The sequence below is a fragment of the Pteropus medius genome, unplaced genomic scaffold (assembly GCF_902729225.1).
Source record: "Pteropus medius unplaced genomic scaffold, Ma_sr-lr_union100, whole genome shotgun sequence".
Taxonomy (NCBI): Eukaryota; Metazoa; Chordata; class Mammalia; order Chiroptera; family Pteropodidae; genus Pteropus; species Pteropus medius.
Window position 1 is genome coordinate 3,376,986 of NW_024354911.1, and position 16,001 is coordinate 3,392,986.

The 16,001-nt window shown below is 40.6% G+C and overlaps 1 protein-coding gene across 7 annotated transcripts in view; it reads right to left on the reverse strand.

The window, feature by feature from the left end:
- PML (PML nuclear body scaffold) overlaps positions 1 to 16,001 on the reverse strand; it is a 39,353-nt gene that overhangs the window by 19,061 nt on the left and 4,291 nt on the right. For all 7 annotated transcript variants that reach the window (XM_039856558.1, XM_039856557.1, XM_039856559.1 and 4 more), the window contains exons 3-4: positions 1,803 to 2,383; positions 273 to 343 (exon numbers count right to left, since the gene is read on the reverse strand). In XM_039856558.1, coding sequence (XP_039712492.1) covers positions 273 to 343; positions 1,803 to 2,383 — 652 coding nt within the window. The remainder of the gene's footprint in view (positions 1 to 272; positions 344 to 1,802; positions 2,384 to 16,001) is intronic.

Consider the following 16,001-nt stretch of genomic DNA (forward strand, 5'->3'; position numbering starts at 1 on the left):
TCTAACTGCTCCTAAAACCATCAAGAGCTCATGTCCTATCAAGAGCTACTGTGGCATTTAGGAGCCTAAAGCAAGCCAATCCCTTCTTTATTCCCTCCTATCAAAAGCTCCAGTCCAGCCACTTCCTGTCCCTTTCTCAGGCACTTTCTCACCTCTGCTGCCTGCAGACACAGGGACGACAAGTGTCAGTTTCCTTTCTGAAACAGGGGAACTCCCAACCTGCTTGACTGCTGGACCATGCACCTCCCCATCAGCCCTCAAACCCATCTCACCAGGTCAACATCAAAAGGGGCCCTGGGAGTGCTGGTAGCCTCTGGGCTGGTTCTTCTGGGTAGAGCTGCATCTGGAGAACATAGAGAAGGTCATAGGCAGGTCATGGACATCTTTGGTGAGAGGCATCCTGGCCTGGGGCAGTGACAAAGGGAAAAAGGAAATGTTTCCTTTGCTTTCCCTGGAAACCCATTCTCACAACCTCTCACAGCACTGGAAAAGCTCCATGGAGGGGCTGGCAGTTGGAAGGAAAGCCCCCTGACTGCAGTGGGCATGAACCAGGTCAGAAGGGAGGAAGCGGGTGGCATTACTGAGCGTTTTCCTTTGGCTCCAAACTCCAAGTGCACCTCTATTTCTGGGCCAACACAAAAGCAAAGTGTGGACAATGCTAAAGGCATTACTGTTCACTGACTTCTCTGCATATAGCAAGAACTCCATGACACTATTCTGACCCACAGCCTGGTTTTGATTAAATCTAAACTAAATCTCTCATGTTTTAGAATAAAATATGTATTTCCTTTCTTTGCCAGGGCCTGGTTACAATACTCAAGGCAAGCTGTTCAAATGCTATGGGGTGATTTCCTGTATATAGGGTGACATTCATTGCCTAGGTGGAGAAGGCACGAGTCCACACCTGCTCTAGGAATATACTTTTATGAACCCACATCCATCAGCTCCAAGGGCAGGAAGGAGAGGCTCCTTTATCACTGGCACCTGCCCAGGGGACTTCAGGTTCTTAGCCTCCTTCCCCTTCCTCACACCAGCTATCCAGAGCTCAGATTCCAGCCTAGAGACTTCGTCAAAAAGCTGTTAAAGCCTCCTCACCCTGAAGGCCCTCTTGTGCACCCCATCCCCATGTCTCTTGAAAACTCCCCTGGCATATCCAGCTCTGCAGAGCTGCTACAACTCCTGAATTTGAACTGCAGAGCCAAGCACTGTCTCATCCTCCAGCTACGTGATATGCCCTCATCCTGGACTGGACAACTTGAAGTGAGGACCGGTCTGCTGTTTCCCACTTCCCAAGTGCCCAATACCAGGCAGGGCCCATAAAGTTTGGCAGTTGGTCCAGATGGTAGGCCATTCTGGGGACAAAGAACCTCCTCCACTGAGCCATAGCATGTTTTTGGGTAAGCACTCAACCACCACAGGGGGTTTTCTGAACCCCTTTCTGTCCTAACCTCATGTTCCAGTTGACTTAAGAGAACCTCGTGGTGTGGTTGGTCCTTCCCGGGTTAAAATGATATCGGGTTTAGTGCTCAGCTTTGTAGTTTCTTAACTTCCCCAAGGGTCACAAGATCACAGCTAACCCACAGGGTCTTGTGAATTAGTCAAACATGATCCCTTTGGGTGGCTGTGGCCCATATCACGGCCTCCTCTCTCTCTTATCCTGTGCCCTGGAAACTACGATGGGATCAAACTCAAGAGACAATACCCGCCCCCCAGTTTCCATTTCTGTTACACGGAGGGCAGCATCAAGGCACAAGCCTTTAAATAGTAAACAGGCCAGCTATAAGGGTGGCTCGAGTGCTTACCTGTCTCCTGGGTGATGCAAGAGACCAGGTCCTGCAGGCGCACCTTGAGTTCGTCAAAGCTGTCAGTGCGCACGACAGCTTGCAAGCTCTGGGGTTGTTCCTGGCGCAGGCGGCCGAGCGCCTCTCGCAGGAAGCCATGCATGTCCAGCACCTCCTGGTCTGAGGCGTAGAGCTTCATTCTCTGTACGAGCACGCTGCCTGTGCGGATGCGCTGCAGCACAGCGTCCAGGCGGCCCAACTGTCCCGCAATCTCCTTGTATTCACGCTGGTACCGCGTGTTCACCTCCTCCAGCAGCTCGCGCTCCTGCGCCCGCACATATGCCATTACCTGACTCACACGCGAGCGGATCAGCTCTTCCATGTCGCTGCGCACGCGCCCCATCTGGCTGACGGCAGAGTGCATCTGTGCCTGCGCCGCACTGAAGGCGCAGTCCTGCTCCTGCAGCGCCTGCGTCGTGGCATCTAGTTCCTCTTGCCGCTGCTGGATCTCCACGCTGATGTCGCACTTGAGGTCGCTGTGGCCGCTATCCAGGAGCGCACACGAGCAGCACAGTGGCTTGGAGCAGCCGCGGCAGTAGATGCTGTGGACACACAAGGCCAGCCCGATTTAGGGCTCTCTCGTTTTTTTTTCCCTTTAACTTTTTTTATTACGTTCCTCTTTAAGAATTACAAAACTTTGAATCATGGTATGTTTCTAGGTTCGTGCTTTTCCTAATTCAGTGTTTGTGGTTATGGTGATGGTATCTCAACTACTAGTAAAATATTAGAATATTAAAAAGTTACTGAAGTAACAATAAAAACAATACGAAGACATATTTTTTAAAAGTTATTCATCTCCTGGGTGCATCCTTCCACAACTCTCTCCACTCAAATCACCTTACAAAAATATCCAGACTATGCAGCTGCTTGCAGGATTCTAAAGACTTTATACATTTCAACCTATTTCACCCTTGCTTAGAGACTGTTTAGGGGGAAACGATTGTTATCTTCATTTCATAAATGAAGAAACAGAAACATTCAGAGGTTAAATAATTGGCTCAAATATACAGCAATTTGGGGGGTTGATGATTGTACTTAAAAAAAATGAGATCATACTATACCATTTGTAACTTCCTCCTCTAATTTACGTTCATTTAGGATATTGTTCTAGGTCTATTAAGTAGATCAACTGTATTGTTTTTAATAAATAGCTCATTATATCCCAGATGGACCACAATGATTCACTCATTCTCCTTTTAATGAACATTACAGTGAATTCTTGTTTACGTATCTTTTTTCCCTTTCTTTCTTTTTTGGCCAATATGGACAATGTTTTGTGTAGCCTAATGCATGGATGCTTTTGTTCCTATGAAACAGATTACAAAAAAACAGTATTGCTAGATCAAAGAACATGTATGTTTTTACTTAATAGATTTCAGCTAGCAGACAATTCCGTAGCATTTACTATGTGTCAGACACTATCATAATAAATATTTGATAAATGTTAACTCAAGGAATCCTAAAATCCTATGGGGGTAGGAACTATTATTATGCCCATTTTAAGGATAGGGAAAATGAACAAGAGGTAGAATAACTTGCCCAAGGTCACACAATTAGTAAGTGGTAAGAGTCCAGATACAAACTGTAGTAGGCGGAATAATGGCTCCCATTCATGTACTGATTCCCGGAACCTGTGAATGAATATTAGCTTACATGGGAAATAGGCTTTGCAAGAGTGAACACATTAAGGATCTTGAGATGGGAGATCATCCTGAATTATCTGCGTGGACCCAGTGTGATCACAAGAGTCCTTATAAAGGAAAGAGGAGGCGAGAGAAAGGAGATATGATGATGGAAGCAGAGATCGGAGTAATACTATACCGCTGACTTCAAAGATGGAAGAGGGTTATGAATGAAGGAATGCAGGCAGACTCTAGAAGCTGGAAAAGGCAAGAAAATCGATCTTCTCCAAGAGTCTTTAGAAGATAGCCTTGCTGACATCTTGATTTTTATCTCAATGAGACCCAGTTCAGACTTCTGATTTCTAGAGCTACACAATAATAACTATGTACTGTTTTAAACCCCTAAGTTTGTGGTATTCTGCAACTCTATCTCCACATGTAGGAAATGACATCTGTACAATCCAATACAGCCCATTATAGTAGAGAACAGAAACAACCTAAGTGTTCATCACTAGGCAATGAATTATATAAATTATGATGCCCCTATACAATGGAATACTATGCAGCTGTACAAAATGAGGATAATAAAAGGAGTGTTAAGAGGATTAAATTGTGTGTGCGTGTGTGTGTGTGTAGTTAGAACAGTGACTAGCATATAATGAATGCTCAAAATCTATTACGATGTATATTTTAAGTAAAAAAATCAAGGCGCAGAAGTGTATGTATAGGATGCTACCTTTTGTGTAAGAAGAAAGAAAAATAAGAATATACTCACGTTTGATTATATTTGAATAAAGAGATGTTCAAAACACACATATATTAGTAAAAGTAGTTATGGACGGGGTCAGTTGGAAGTGAAAGGAGACATTTCACTGTATGCCTTTTAGATTGCTTTTATATTTGAACCTTGTGAATGTAACTATTTTTTAAATTAAAGAATGGAATACTAATAAATATAGGCAACTATACAGAGTATAGAAATAAAGAGAGAACTAGAGCCAGTGTAATTTTCCTTGTTTTGGACCCATGGGAAAGGGGCTGAGCCTGAAATTGGCTTCTCTTCCATAGAAAGAGTGCTCCCAGCCTGGGAGGGGTCCACCTCGGGTGGCCTGGCTGGAGAGAGAGCAAGACATTCTGTGTCTACCATAGTCTCTGCTATTTCTAGGCTCCCTGGAGGTCTTGCTAGGGAAAGCGGTTACCAGTCACCGCTCTCCATCTGGATGGAAGTGGATAATTGGCCTCAGGTCTTTGTGACTTGGTTGCCTGAATCAGACCCCCTGGCTCCAAAAGCCCCCAGCCTTCTGATAAAACTGAGGTATAGATTCTGATTTGGAGTGACCTATTAAGGAGCTGCCCCAAGACCAGGAATGAATGACCTCTTTGGCCTAGGATACCTTCGCTCTCATTCAAGGGACATTCATTGAGTGCTTACAGCGTGCTTGGCATTTTGGAGGAGGCAGAGGTGAGGTAGACATCTGCCCACAAGGAGCTCCATGACAAGAACCCAGACTTAACTCAGACAGAGAGAGGAGTAGCTCTAAAAAGCAAAATGACAAGTTTTGCTACTCCACCAAAGTGAAAGTTCCTTGGAATACTCAAAGGGATGAACTAAAACACTGCAGAATTATTAAGAAGTTACGCAGCCAGACTGGCTAGATTATACCAGAATTAAGAGAAGAAAATAGCCTAATTCTATCCCAGCAAAGCAAATGAAAAGAAATATGGGAAAAAATTTCCATGCTCCCATTCACGACAGCAATTTTTAAGTGCTAAAACAAACAAACAACCCCTCCCCCCAAAACCCTAGACATAATCCTAACGAGAAATATGGAAGGACTTATATGGCAAAAAGGACAAAACCCTCCAGAAAAAGTCTAAAAGGCAGAAAAGTGTAACAAGGTCCCAATTAGAGAGACTAAATATTATAATATTAATTCTCCTCAAGTTCATATAAAGGGTTAAAGCAATTTTAGTTTAATTACAAATGAGATTTTGAAACTTAACCCACTGATTCGGAATTTCACATGACAAAATAAATGGAGCAAACAGCTAGGCAATTTCTGAAAAATCAGTGTGAGGAAAGGGCATTTTCTCTGCCAGATAACACATTACAGAACTCCCATTATTAAAGAGTGGTACTAGTCTAAGAGTCAAGAGGAAGATCAGCAGAATAGACTAGATAGTCCTGAAATAGGCCCTGGCATCTACAAAAATGTATGTTCTATATAATAAAGAAAGCATCCCAAAGTAATGGACGTTGAAGGGGTTTTCAACAATTGGAATCAGGAAAAATGGCTACGGGGTTGGGGGAGGATCGAGTAAGAGCTTTGCTTTGTATAACACTCCAAGATACATTTCTGATGGCTCACAGAGTTAAATGTGAAGATAACACCATATCTATTTACTCTCATAATAGTAAAGACCCTAAAACCACTGAAGAAACGGAAGAAATCATATAATCAACAGATGCGACTACCTAAAAATTCAAAACTATATACATTTTAGAAAGACATTCATGACTTCCTAGTATAAGAAAAGAAAGTTGCGAGATACTAAGTGTTGTTCATTTTGTTTTAGATGGTTATAGAGATAGCAGGGAGGAAAGGAAACCATTTGAACTGATAGGAGTTACCTCTTTCTCTTTCTCTTTCTCTCTCTCCCTATTTACACCTATTAAGATTTTCCAAAAATTTCCATAAACAATTCTAAGCAAAGGAGTTTGGCCTTTAAGTAGGAGGTAATGGGAAACCCTCAAAGAACATCCCACCTTGAAATTACCACAAAGCTTTTTCTCTTCTTTCCTGAGATGTACTGTTTCACTTACACCTTTATGAGTGTTCAGTGAATTGACTATGATGCTAATATTTTAACAGAAGCCCCAGCATGTTTCCTGGGTTCTTAATCTCCCCATCCGAAAGCCGTGTCTGTCTAAACCTCCAGGCCGGAGGCTCCCTGATGGCAGAAAGGGTATGGGTTCTAGAGGTGGACAGATGTAGGCCTGAATCTGAGTTCTTCCAATTCCTACCTATGAAGCTTTGAGTAAGTACTTTCTCTCTCTGAGCCTTAATTTTCCCATCTATAAAATGGAGATAAGGATGCCTCTCACAGACAATTGCAAGGACAAAGGTGGGCTGGTATAAGTGAAGTGACCAGCACAGTACGCATTGGACGTACTGGAGCCATCTAAGAAGGAGCATTAACTACACATGTACACATGTAAGGACACATCACCACTAAATGTGGTCCCTGGGCTGTTCCCTTCTCACTATGGACAGGCCACCCCAGTCCAGCCACTCCTCCTGCTAGGACCAAAGCAGCATGCCGCTTCTGCTGTTCTAGTAAACAGGTAGCTAAGAAATGCAGGAGGCAAAAAGTCTATAAATATAGGACCAGTGGAGGAGAGCTGGCCCTACAGCAGGACTCCAGGGCGGGGCCTGGCTTGCTGGAATGGCAACCGAAAAACTCTCCACTTTACCACCACTCCCACCCCAACGAGTGTGACTAGGAACTTTCACTTTGGTGGAGTCGCAAAACTCAAATAGTTAGCTAGAGGAAATTTAAAGGAACCGATCTGTCATTTACACAGTAGTACGAATGCATTTAATCAGACTGATCTCTTGTTTACCTCCTGGGTGACACAGTTGAGGAAACAAGATTTCTGAAGCCAGGAGATGAGATGAACATCGTACACTATGGATATGCCAGCCCTGCGTCTTGGGAGCAGGGACCCGCATTGAAGAATGGGGAAGGAAAAGCACAAAGTTTTTCATCCTCGTTCTTGGGTATGGGGCCAGTGTAAGACAATAGTATGAAACAGACAAAGCTTCTTCCTCTCAACCTTTCTTTGCTGCTTCTCTTCTAGTATCTTCCTATCTGAGCCCTCAGGTTCTCTGGTCTCAGTCACCACCTTCCCAACCAACAAATAATTGGAGGAAGGGATATTATTAGGATTAATGCTTTCACTATCTTTAAGTACCTCAGGCTCTACAATTACAATCAATGCTTTCCACTGCCACCAAGATGCTATTTTTAAAATGTAATTATTGTCATATGCTGAGATGATTGCAATGATGCCCCTCAGAATAACAATTGGAATAGTATCAAGTGCAAGACATTTTTAAAGCATCAATGTAAGTTATATGTTAGTAAAAGAGATTAAATTTTTGGAACAGTTAGATCACTTGAGGAAATTCATTGAGTTTTATAATAACGCACTACAGTTATATATACTGTATATACAGTTATATATACAGTATTGAATATTAGTGAACTTTAGTGCAACATAAATTTACAAGCCAGTAAATGTTGCAAGACAATAATACAAAGTTTATCATATAGATAAATACAGTGATTATCAAGCTATTTAAATTCGATCTACTTTCAGTAAATGAAATGGCAAGAGATGAAAATAGCTAAACAATCAATTGAGTAAAACCATGAATAAGAAAAATATTTGATATTTAAGGTCACAACAATTTAATACTATATTAGTTAAGTCACGTGGTATAAACAGGCAGTTCTACTTAGCTGGACCAACTCTAAGATCTCTGGTAGACAAATCCAAATTGCAAAATATGCCCAAGCAAGAATTTGTTAGAAAATTCAATGACTAAAGTTAATAATTAAATGTTAATAGAATCTTGTGACATAGAAAACAGGCAGTAAATCCTATGTGATGCAAACGATTTTGATATTCTCAAGTATTTTTATAAAAATGTGTATAAAATGATTTTATGTAGCTTTGAATGTTCTGATCTTTGTAATTCATTCAATAGTCATTAAATAAGTTCCCCCAAATTGTAGTAATATTGTTGAGATTATTAACCTGAAAAACCTAAAAATAATGAATTAAAAATTGCAATACTAATGGTAATAGAGCAAAAAGAGAAAAATGAGGGGGAAGAAAGAAGAGGAATCATGTAAGAAAATTTCATGGAAATAAACAGAATTTTTAGATTGAAGGATCATACCGGGTTCCAAAATAATGTGATACAAAAAGTTCAACACCAAGACAGCTTGGTTAAATTAATAAGCTTCAAGAATGAAAACTATATTTAGACATCAAGACAGAAAAAGCAAATAAATTGGGCTTCGGACCTCTCCTCAGGAACATTCGATGTTAGAGGACAAAGTCTACAAACTTCTAAAAGAAAGAGTGTGACCCAGGTATATTGTACTCAGCCAATATGTCATGCATGCAAATACAAGAGCAACTGACAGACATTCTTAACATCGAGAGACTCTCGGAATTCATAACATAGAAGTCTTTCTGGGAAATAAACAAACAAAAATCCTGATTGAGGATATCTATCTAAGAGCTGAATCAAAATAAAGAATCTGTGAAAAGTGACATCAAAGTAAATGGACCAGTGCAGTCCATTGAAGCCATTGTGACATGGAAACAAGACTAGGAATATGGGAGTGGACCATCCTGATCTTTCATAGCAGAGGCTCAGTTACTACTGCCTAAAATGGAGGCATTTCATTAAAAGCAAACAATGATGATTCTTAATCTCAGAGAGATCATTTAGGAAAATATTTTAGGATGAAGAAATATTTCTTTGAAGCTTAGCAGATCCAATTTTACGTTTCTTTCTCTCCCATTAAAGTCAAGGAAAAGTAAATTTAAACATTGCTTAAATAGAATGCTTTCTTTTAATAATATAATTCTAAGGGGAAATACACTTCAAGTTCTAAACAAGTGACTTAATAGAATCCCTTTTTTACAGCTCAGCACAGTCGTTAGTTAAGGATTGCCTGAATGCAGAGGCCAAGCAGTAGCAGGAAAGGAGCACAGTCTGTAGTTAGGAAACGTATCCTGTCTGGCTCTGGCTCACATGAGCTCTCCTGTTTGGGTTAGTTCCCATCAGCGCTCTGGCCTCTCACCTCATTTATAGAAGGGGAACAGTTATGTCTTCCTCAATAATCTTACAGGAGGGTGTGGAACTTAAGATAATAGCACAGGAAAACCATCTCAAAAAATAGGAACATGATCTATTGTGTTAGTGCGAGGTTGAATCCAACTAGACAGCCCATTCTCTGACCATATTGGAAGAAGGAAGCTTCCTATTGGAAATGGGCGCCTAGGCACCAAGGGGTCAGGGAGCTTCACTTGAGGCTGGCTTCAAACCTGTTCCCTGAACTTTGATTTCTGCTCCACTGCATTCCATACACCTGGAATCTTTCTTCTTCTTTGTTTTCACTTGCAGTGGTTGCTGGAGACTTTTCCAAGACATATGAAAGACACATTTCTCTTCCTTTTTGTAACCATGCAGAATTGGACTTCCCCTTTAGGGAGCCATCCGCTCCCTGTTCTCAGCTCATGAGCTTCAGGGTGTCACGTGACTCAGGCTCAAGTCAACCTGGGTATCCCCCAGCAGCCTCAGAGAACCTTTTATGGACAGGAACCATTCTCACTCTCTCCCATTGGTTTTGAGGGTGAGAGTGTGTAGTAACCTCTGGAGCTGCTACAATCATTTTGCAGCCAAGAGGAAGAAACCCTTCTGTGAAAGGAGCTGACAGAGAAGATAGTCAGGTCACAATAGAGAAAGTGGGTCCTGGTGACACAATTTCAGTATCTAATAAGTTTAGGCCAGAGGCTAGCTCCACACCTATTCACTTATGTAAGCCATTCATTTGTTGTTTTTTTGTTTGTTTGTTTTGCTTTAGCCACTAACTAAAAATTTGTCACTAATTTATATATTTGTTTTAGTTAAAACTCATACACACAAACACCTAAGGTCATGGTATAGCTCAAATGTCAACTCTTTCATCAAGATTTCCCTGATCCTCCCAAGTAAACACAACCTTACCCTCCTTTAAACTGCTCCAGCACTTTATCTGACCGAGTCTTCTGATACCTATGGCTCCCTGCCATGGGACATAGGGATGTGCATACCCACAACTTACCTGTAGACAGAAACCCTCCACAAATTAGAACTTCAAAGACAGGGATTCTTATTCTCCCAGTAATAGCGATCATTATACTGGGCATGAAATAAATGCTCAATAAACAGTTGTTCAATGGCTGGCTGGAGAGATGGATGAATGTGGTTCCAAATAGTTTAATCTTATGAGTTAGGAATCAATGACAAAAGCCTGTTAATTTCAAGTCTTGTTATTAAAAATTCTTCTCAAATGTCCAAGGCCTCTACCCCTGAGCAGAAAAACCTACTCTTTATAGCTGGAGAAAGCAGAGATCAGACTTCCGAATTAAGGCAGGGACACTAACCTTAACCCTGATCTTGGTTTCGGTTACTTTAAATTTCTTGCTTCTTTCTCCAAAACACAGAAGGGCACTGGGAGTGGGGACGGGGGCTGGGAATCCCTTTTACCCACGTATATCCAACCAAATCTACCTTGGAACACTGCCCCCCCCCCAAAAAAACCCCCGCCCAATTAAAGGAAAAGCAGTTTCTCCTGGCTCTGAAATAAAGTCTCATGGTTAGGTTCACAGAAAAACTTGAAAATGGGTAATCTGACTGTGCCCTAACTGGCAGCAGCAGTCTCTTCTGCCCATGTGATGCTCCTTGGAGGCCAACATTCAATCCCAGGGAGATCACCAATCCCCAATGAGACACAATTTACTGATAACTTCATAGAGGGTACCAAGAGGGCACTGGGCAAGGCCGGGACGAGGACGCCAGCCAGATACCTAGGATACAGACTTTCAGAAGGGCAAGGGAGCTCCTTAGAGTTTGCACCCTTGGCATCTGGCTTTCCTCCCCCAGCCCTGACCCTAAGTGGGCCCATCGGGATCTGTCTTTTCTATTTGCTCTTTAGCCAACAGACTTTCCCTTCCTTGCCACCAGCTTTGCCATTGCATGTTGTCCTTCTCTGCCCTGAAACCCTCCCCTGGGCTGCTCAGTGTGCCTCTCCCCTGTGTGTTGCCTATTATTCCAACTTCTGGTCTTGGGAACTCTTTTCCCAGTTTATGATCTCATCAAACCTCTCAAACTTGATTAATAAGTCTTTTGTTTTCTCTACTCAAATATAATTCAAGATCTCTCTGGCTATAAGCTTTGATGGCCCTGAATCAATTCCCCATCCGCCCAGACATGGGTCTCAGCTACACCTGCATCCCAGACCCATATTACTCTCAGGTGGGTTGGGACTCCCTGGCATCCCTTTCACAAATAATAGAAAGGTGGGCAGCCACCTTGACCTCTAGGTCAGGCAGGACCTGGCAGTGTGAGACTTCGGCCTTCTCCCTATCCCTCCATCTTTGCATTCTTGCAGTCCTCACCTGCACCTGCACCATGGCCTTAGTTTCCCAATGGGGCTCCCTTTTCTCTGGTCCAGATTCTTTCCTTCAGATTCTGTTGAGTACATATACCCAAAAGCATGGCGGTAAATCTCAAATTCTTTATGGAATGGGGTGAAATATAAATAAGCATGTAGCCAAAGAAACAAATACTAGTCTCCCTGCTCCCAAATTTGCCCACTTCAATCATAGTAGCACAGTGCAGAGAGGATCTTATCCCACTCTGCTTCACATCCATCAATGAGTTTCCAACAGAACCCCCATAGGGTACCAGTGCGTTCTATAGCAGGAGTCCCTAACCTCTGGGCCACACAGCAGGAGATGAGCAGCAGGTGAGCAAGCAAAGCTTCATCAGTATTTGTAGCCGCTCCCCAGTACTAGCATCATGGCCTCAGCTCCACCACAGATCAGGCATTAGATTCTCATAGGAGCACCGGTCCCTGGTGCCAAAAAGGTTGGGGACCACTGCTTACAGGTCATTCACTGGTAAAACAAGAGTAAATTACGTGAGAAAGGAGCAAGCTGAGAACATTCTATGTCCTGGAAATTGTAGGATAGAGTCCTAACTCCTCCAAGCCTACCTCGTCTGATCCCAGCTCACTCTTCCAGCCCCTGACTTCACATATACCCTTTACTTGCAGTTCCTGAAATGCAGCAGACTTAATAATGCCTCTTTGTACATGTACATGTACACACACACACACACACACACACACACACACCCCTCTCCATGCCCTTTTTCCTTCCTTACATGACAGGCTGTGACACCCTCTTGGAAAGTGCCTTCCCCAGCTGATATGGCCTGGGCAGGTGGCCTTTTCTGAGATCATTTGCCTTTGTGTCTGCCTGTTTTCTGCCCTTAAATTAAGCACACACCAGATGTCAGCCCTGTGCCAAATAGGGATACTGGCAAGGTAAAATGCAAGATAGAGGACAGTATGATAAGGGTAGCTATCAAAGCACAGAGTGACAACAGTGAGCAGGTTTCCTGACGGCACGCTGCAGCCTTGATTGTTAATTATGGATCTGGTTCCTCCACCAAAGTGTGACCTCAACGAGGGCCAGGGCTGTATCTGTTCATATTTATAACCTATCACCTAGCAGAGGGCCTGCCACACAGTAGGAACATGGACTCCACAGTCATGGTGATCAAATGCCAGTGGCCCCAGGGCAGACACTCACAGGCTAGGTTCTAAGTGTAAAGCCACCTCTGGTACTGCTCTTCGACATGTGTCCTAAAGCAGATCAATGTCAAAGGATAGAGTGGTTTACTATTGAAGAAAGGTATAGGTTATTTATGACATTAAAGTTTTGTACAGAAAAAACAAGTTGAGTTTTTTCAGGAACCACTGGTAAATTGTAAAATGATGTGAATTGTGAGTGTGTGTATGATTTTTAAACAATAAGGTCAAGTTTTTTTAAGCCATTTGCCATGCTTTCTTGACTGGAATCCTGCCCTCTCGCTGGCGGGAGCAGCCTTGCCCATTGCAACCAGAGAGAAATCCATCTCTGACCCCCAAACTGCAGGTGGGACCACTTGTAAGCTACCACCATCTGGGGGAGCAGCCCCAACGTCACTGCAGGGGTAGGGGGTGGAAACTGGTTTACACAACTGCTAAAAGCCCATCATCAACGACTAAAACTATACAACCTAGATGTCAGCATTTAAATGTGAGCAGAGGACACAGAGCAAGAGGGCCTATAAAGAGAATCAGCAGCAAAAATGGCATCCAAACTGACTCTCAGTTCACACTAAAATAAGAGTAATATAGGAAACATAAAACTTCTAAAAATCCTAAGTTTGTTTTTCAGGGAGATGTACATCCATAGAGAAAACGAGAACAGGCTGACAAGAAAAAGCATCCTGAGACCATGAACCTTTTTCTGGCAATAGAAAAACATGATTGCTGAGAAAAACAAAACAAAACAAAACTTATCATAGGTAATAAACAGTAGAAAGGAGTCTCCTGAGGGGGAAAAAAAGAGTTGGTGAATAGAAAATCAATTCAAGGAACTCTCTGAGAATCCGGAATAACAAAATGAAGTAACAGAATTAATGAAAAAAGGATAAAACATGTAAAAGATGGATTTGGAGTTCAATTTCCATATAACAATAGTTCTAATAAGAAAAAAAAAAGCAAATGAAGTGAAATCAATACATTAAAAAAGTCTAAGACCATATCTTTGAGCTGAGAAAGATTTGATCAACAATGACATGGAGGATCATTGAAAAAAAAAGATATCTGATATAGCCCGATTAATCATCTCAAGAAAAAAAAATTATATAAAATCCTTAGCTAATGAAAACTGATTATGCACAAAGAAAAAATAATTAGATAATAACTGAATTTCTCATCTGCAACACTGGAGGTCAGAAATTCAGGAAGCAGTGTTTATACATTCCAAGATTAAGTGATTGTGACCCCAGAATTTTATACCTAGCTAAACTTTTCTTTGTGTGTGACAGCAAAAGGACATGCAAGTTAAAACACTTATGGCCTCATAAAGTAAACTTTCTGAAAAATAAACAATTCTTAAGGTATTCCAGCTACATGGAAAATTAATCACATTAAATAATTCAGGAAAGGGGAAGATATGCTATAGATAAAATTATTATGAGCAATGAAACCAATTAAAATCTAAGATTATGAATAACAAGGAGGTTGTGTGATTGTGACACTTAATAACTGTTAACAAAGGATGCTTAGAATAGAAAAGGCATAAAAATTTGGTAATCTAGAACTAAAACGTCATGTCAGTTCAACTAAATCTGGGCATGGGAAGGGAAAGGGGAAAATAAAAAGTATGCTAAACACTCTACCTTATCTGGAAGAAGAGTAATAATCTACTCTTGATAAATGTACACACGCACACACACACAAATATGTTCTAATATGTGCTAAAAATTTAAACAAGAGTAGAGATATAGATGAGATATAATTATATATAGGTGTGCATATATATAAATGTGTGTGTGTATTTTATAAAGAATGCACATTTTTTAAAAGTCCTACAAGTATATTCTTCCAAAGAATATGCTAGGCCTCAAGGAAAACCTCCAAATAGTCTCAGATATAGAACTCCTACATATTAACTGACTGGACTGTAGAAATTAACACCAAATATAGAAACCAAATATTACAAGCCACTTAAAAAGGAAATATTAATATCAGTAAGAAATATAAGGAAAGACCAAAAGCTAGTACTTAGAAAAGATCACTGAAATAACCACAAATATATAATATTAGAAATAAAAAAAGGAGATATAATTACAGGTATAGAGATGTTTAAATTATGAAAGGTAACTCAGGATGAACTGGAAAAATGTTCCAGAAAATCTGAGTCAAGATCCAAACCAGACCAATACCATGGAAAAAAATCTATTCTTCAAAAAAGGCACCATTCTTAGTTTTTCAAGAAACCGCTAAAGGCTTAATTGCTTAGTTCCCTAAATTGTTCTAGAGCATAGAAAGGATAAAAATAGCAAGATTTTAACATTTATTGAGTACTTAATATATGCTTGGCACTATGCTAAATAATTTATATATATTATCATTTTCAAAAATGGAAAGCTTACAAATTCATTGAAAGAGAGTGTTATAAAATGGATAAGAAAAGTTGACAAAGAAATCACACATACTCATAAAAATTGATCACATCTATAAATACAGATAATAGCCTAAATAAAATGTTACTAAATAGAATGTAGTTATGAATTAAAATAATAGTATATCATGACCAAATAGAGCTTTTTTTCCTCCTGGGAATTAAAAAAAATGGTTCAATACAAAGAAACCTATTAATATAATTCATCATACTAAAAGGTGAAAGAATACCTTCATAGAGTCCAAAAGAACACCCATTCCTGAGTGTTTAAAAAATATTTTTATTTGTTAAAAGCTAAACAAAAACAAAATCACAACAAAACTCTTAGTAAACTAGAAATGGGAGGCAACTTTCCTAATGTGATTTTTAAAGTTACCTAAGGAAGTTAACAATATACATCATACTAAACAAGAAATCCTAAGAAACTTTTTCATGAAAGACAGAACAAGATAAAGTTGCTTTTCCTAACCACTATTATTCAGTACTGGTCTGGCCTATGAAACAAAGCCACAAAGAATAATGTGTATAAATATTATAAAGAAAAATGTTTTTATTATTTGCAGATGGTATGATTATTTACCTAGAAAATCCAAAAGAATCAATTAGAAAACTTACTAGAATAAAAGCGTTCAATAAGATGATTAGATATAATTAATATACATAAATTAA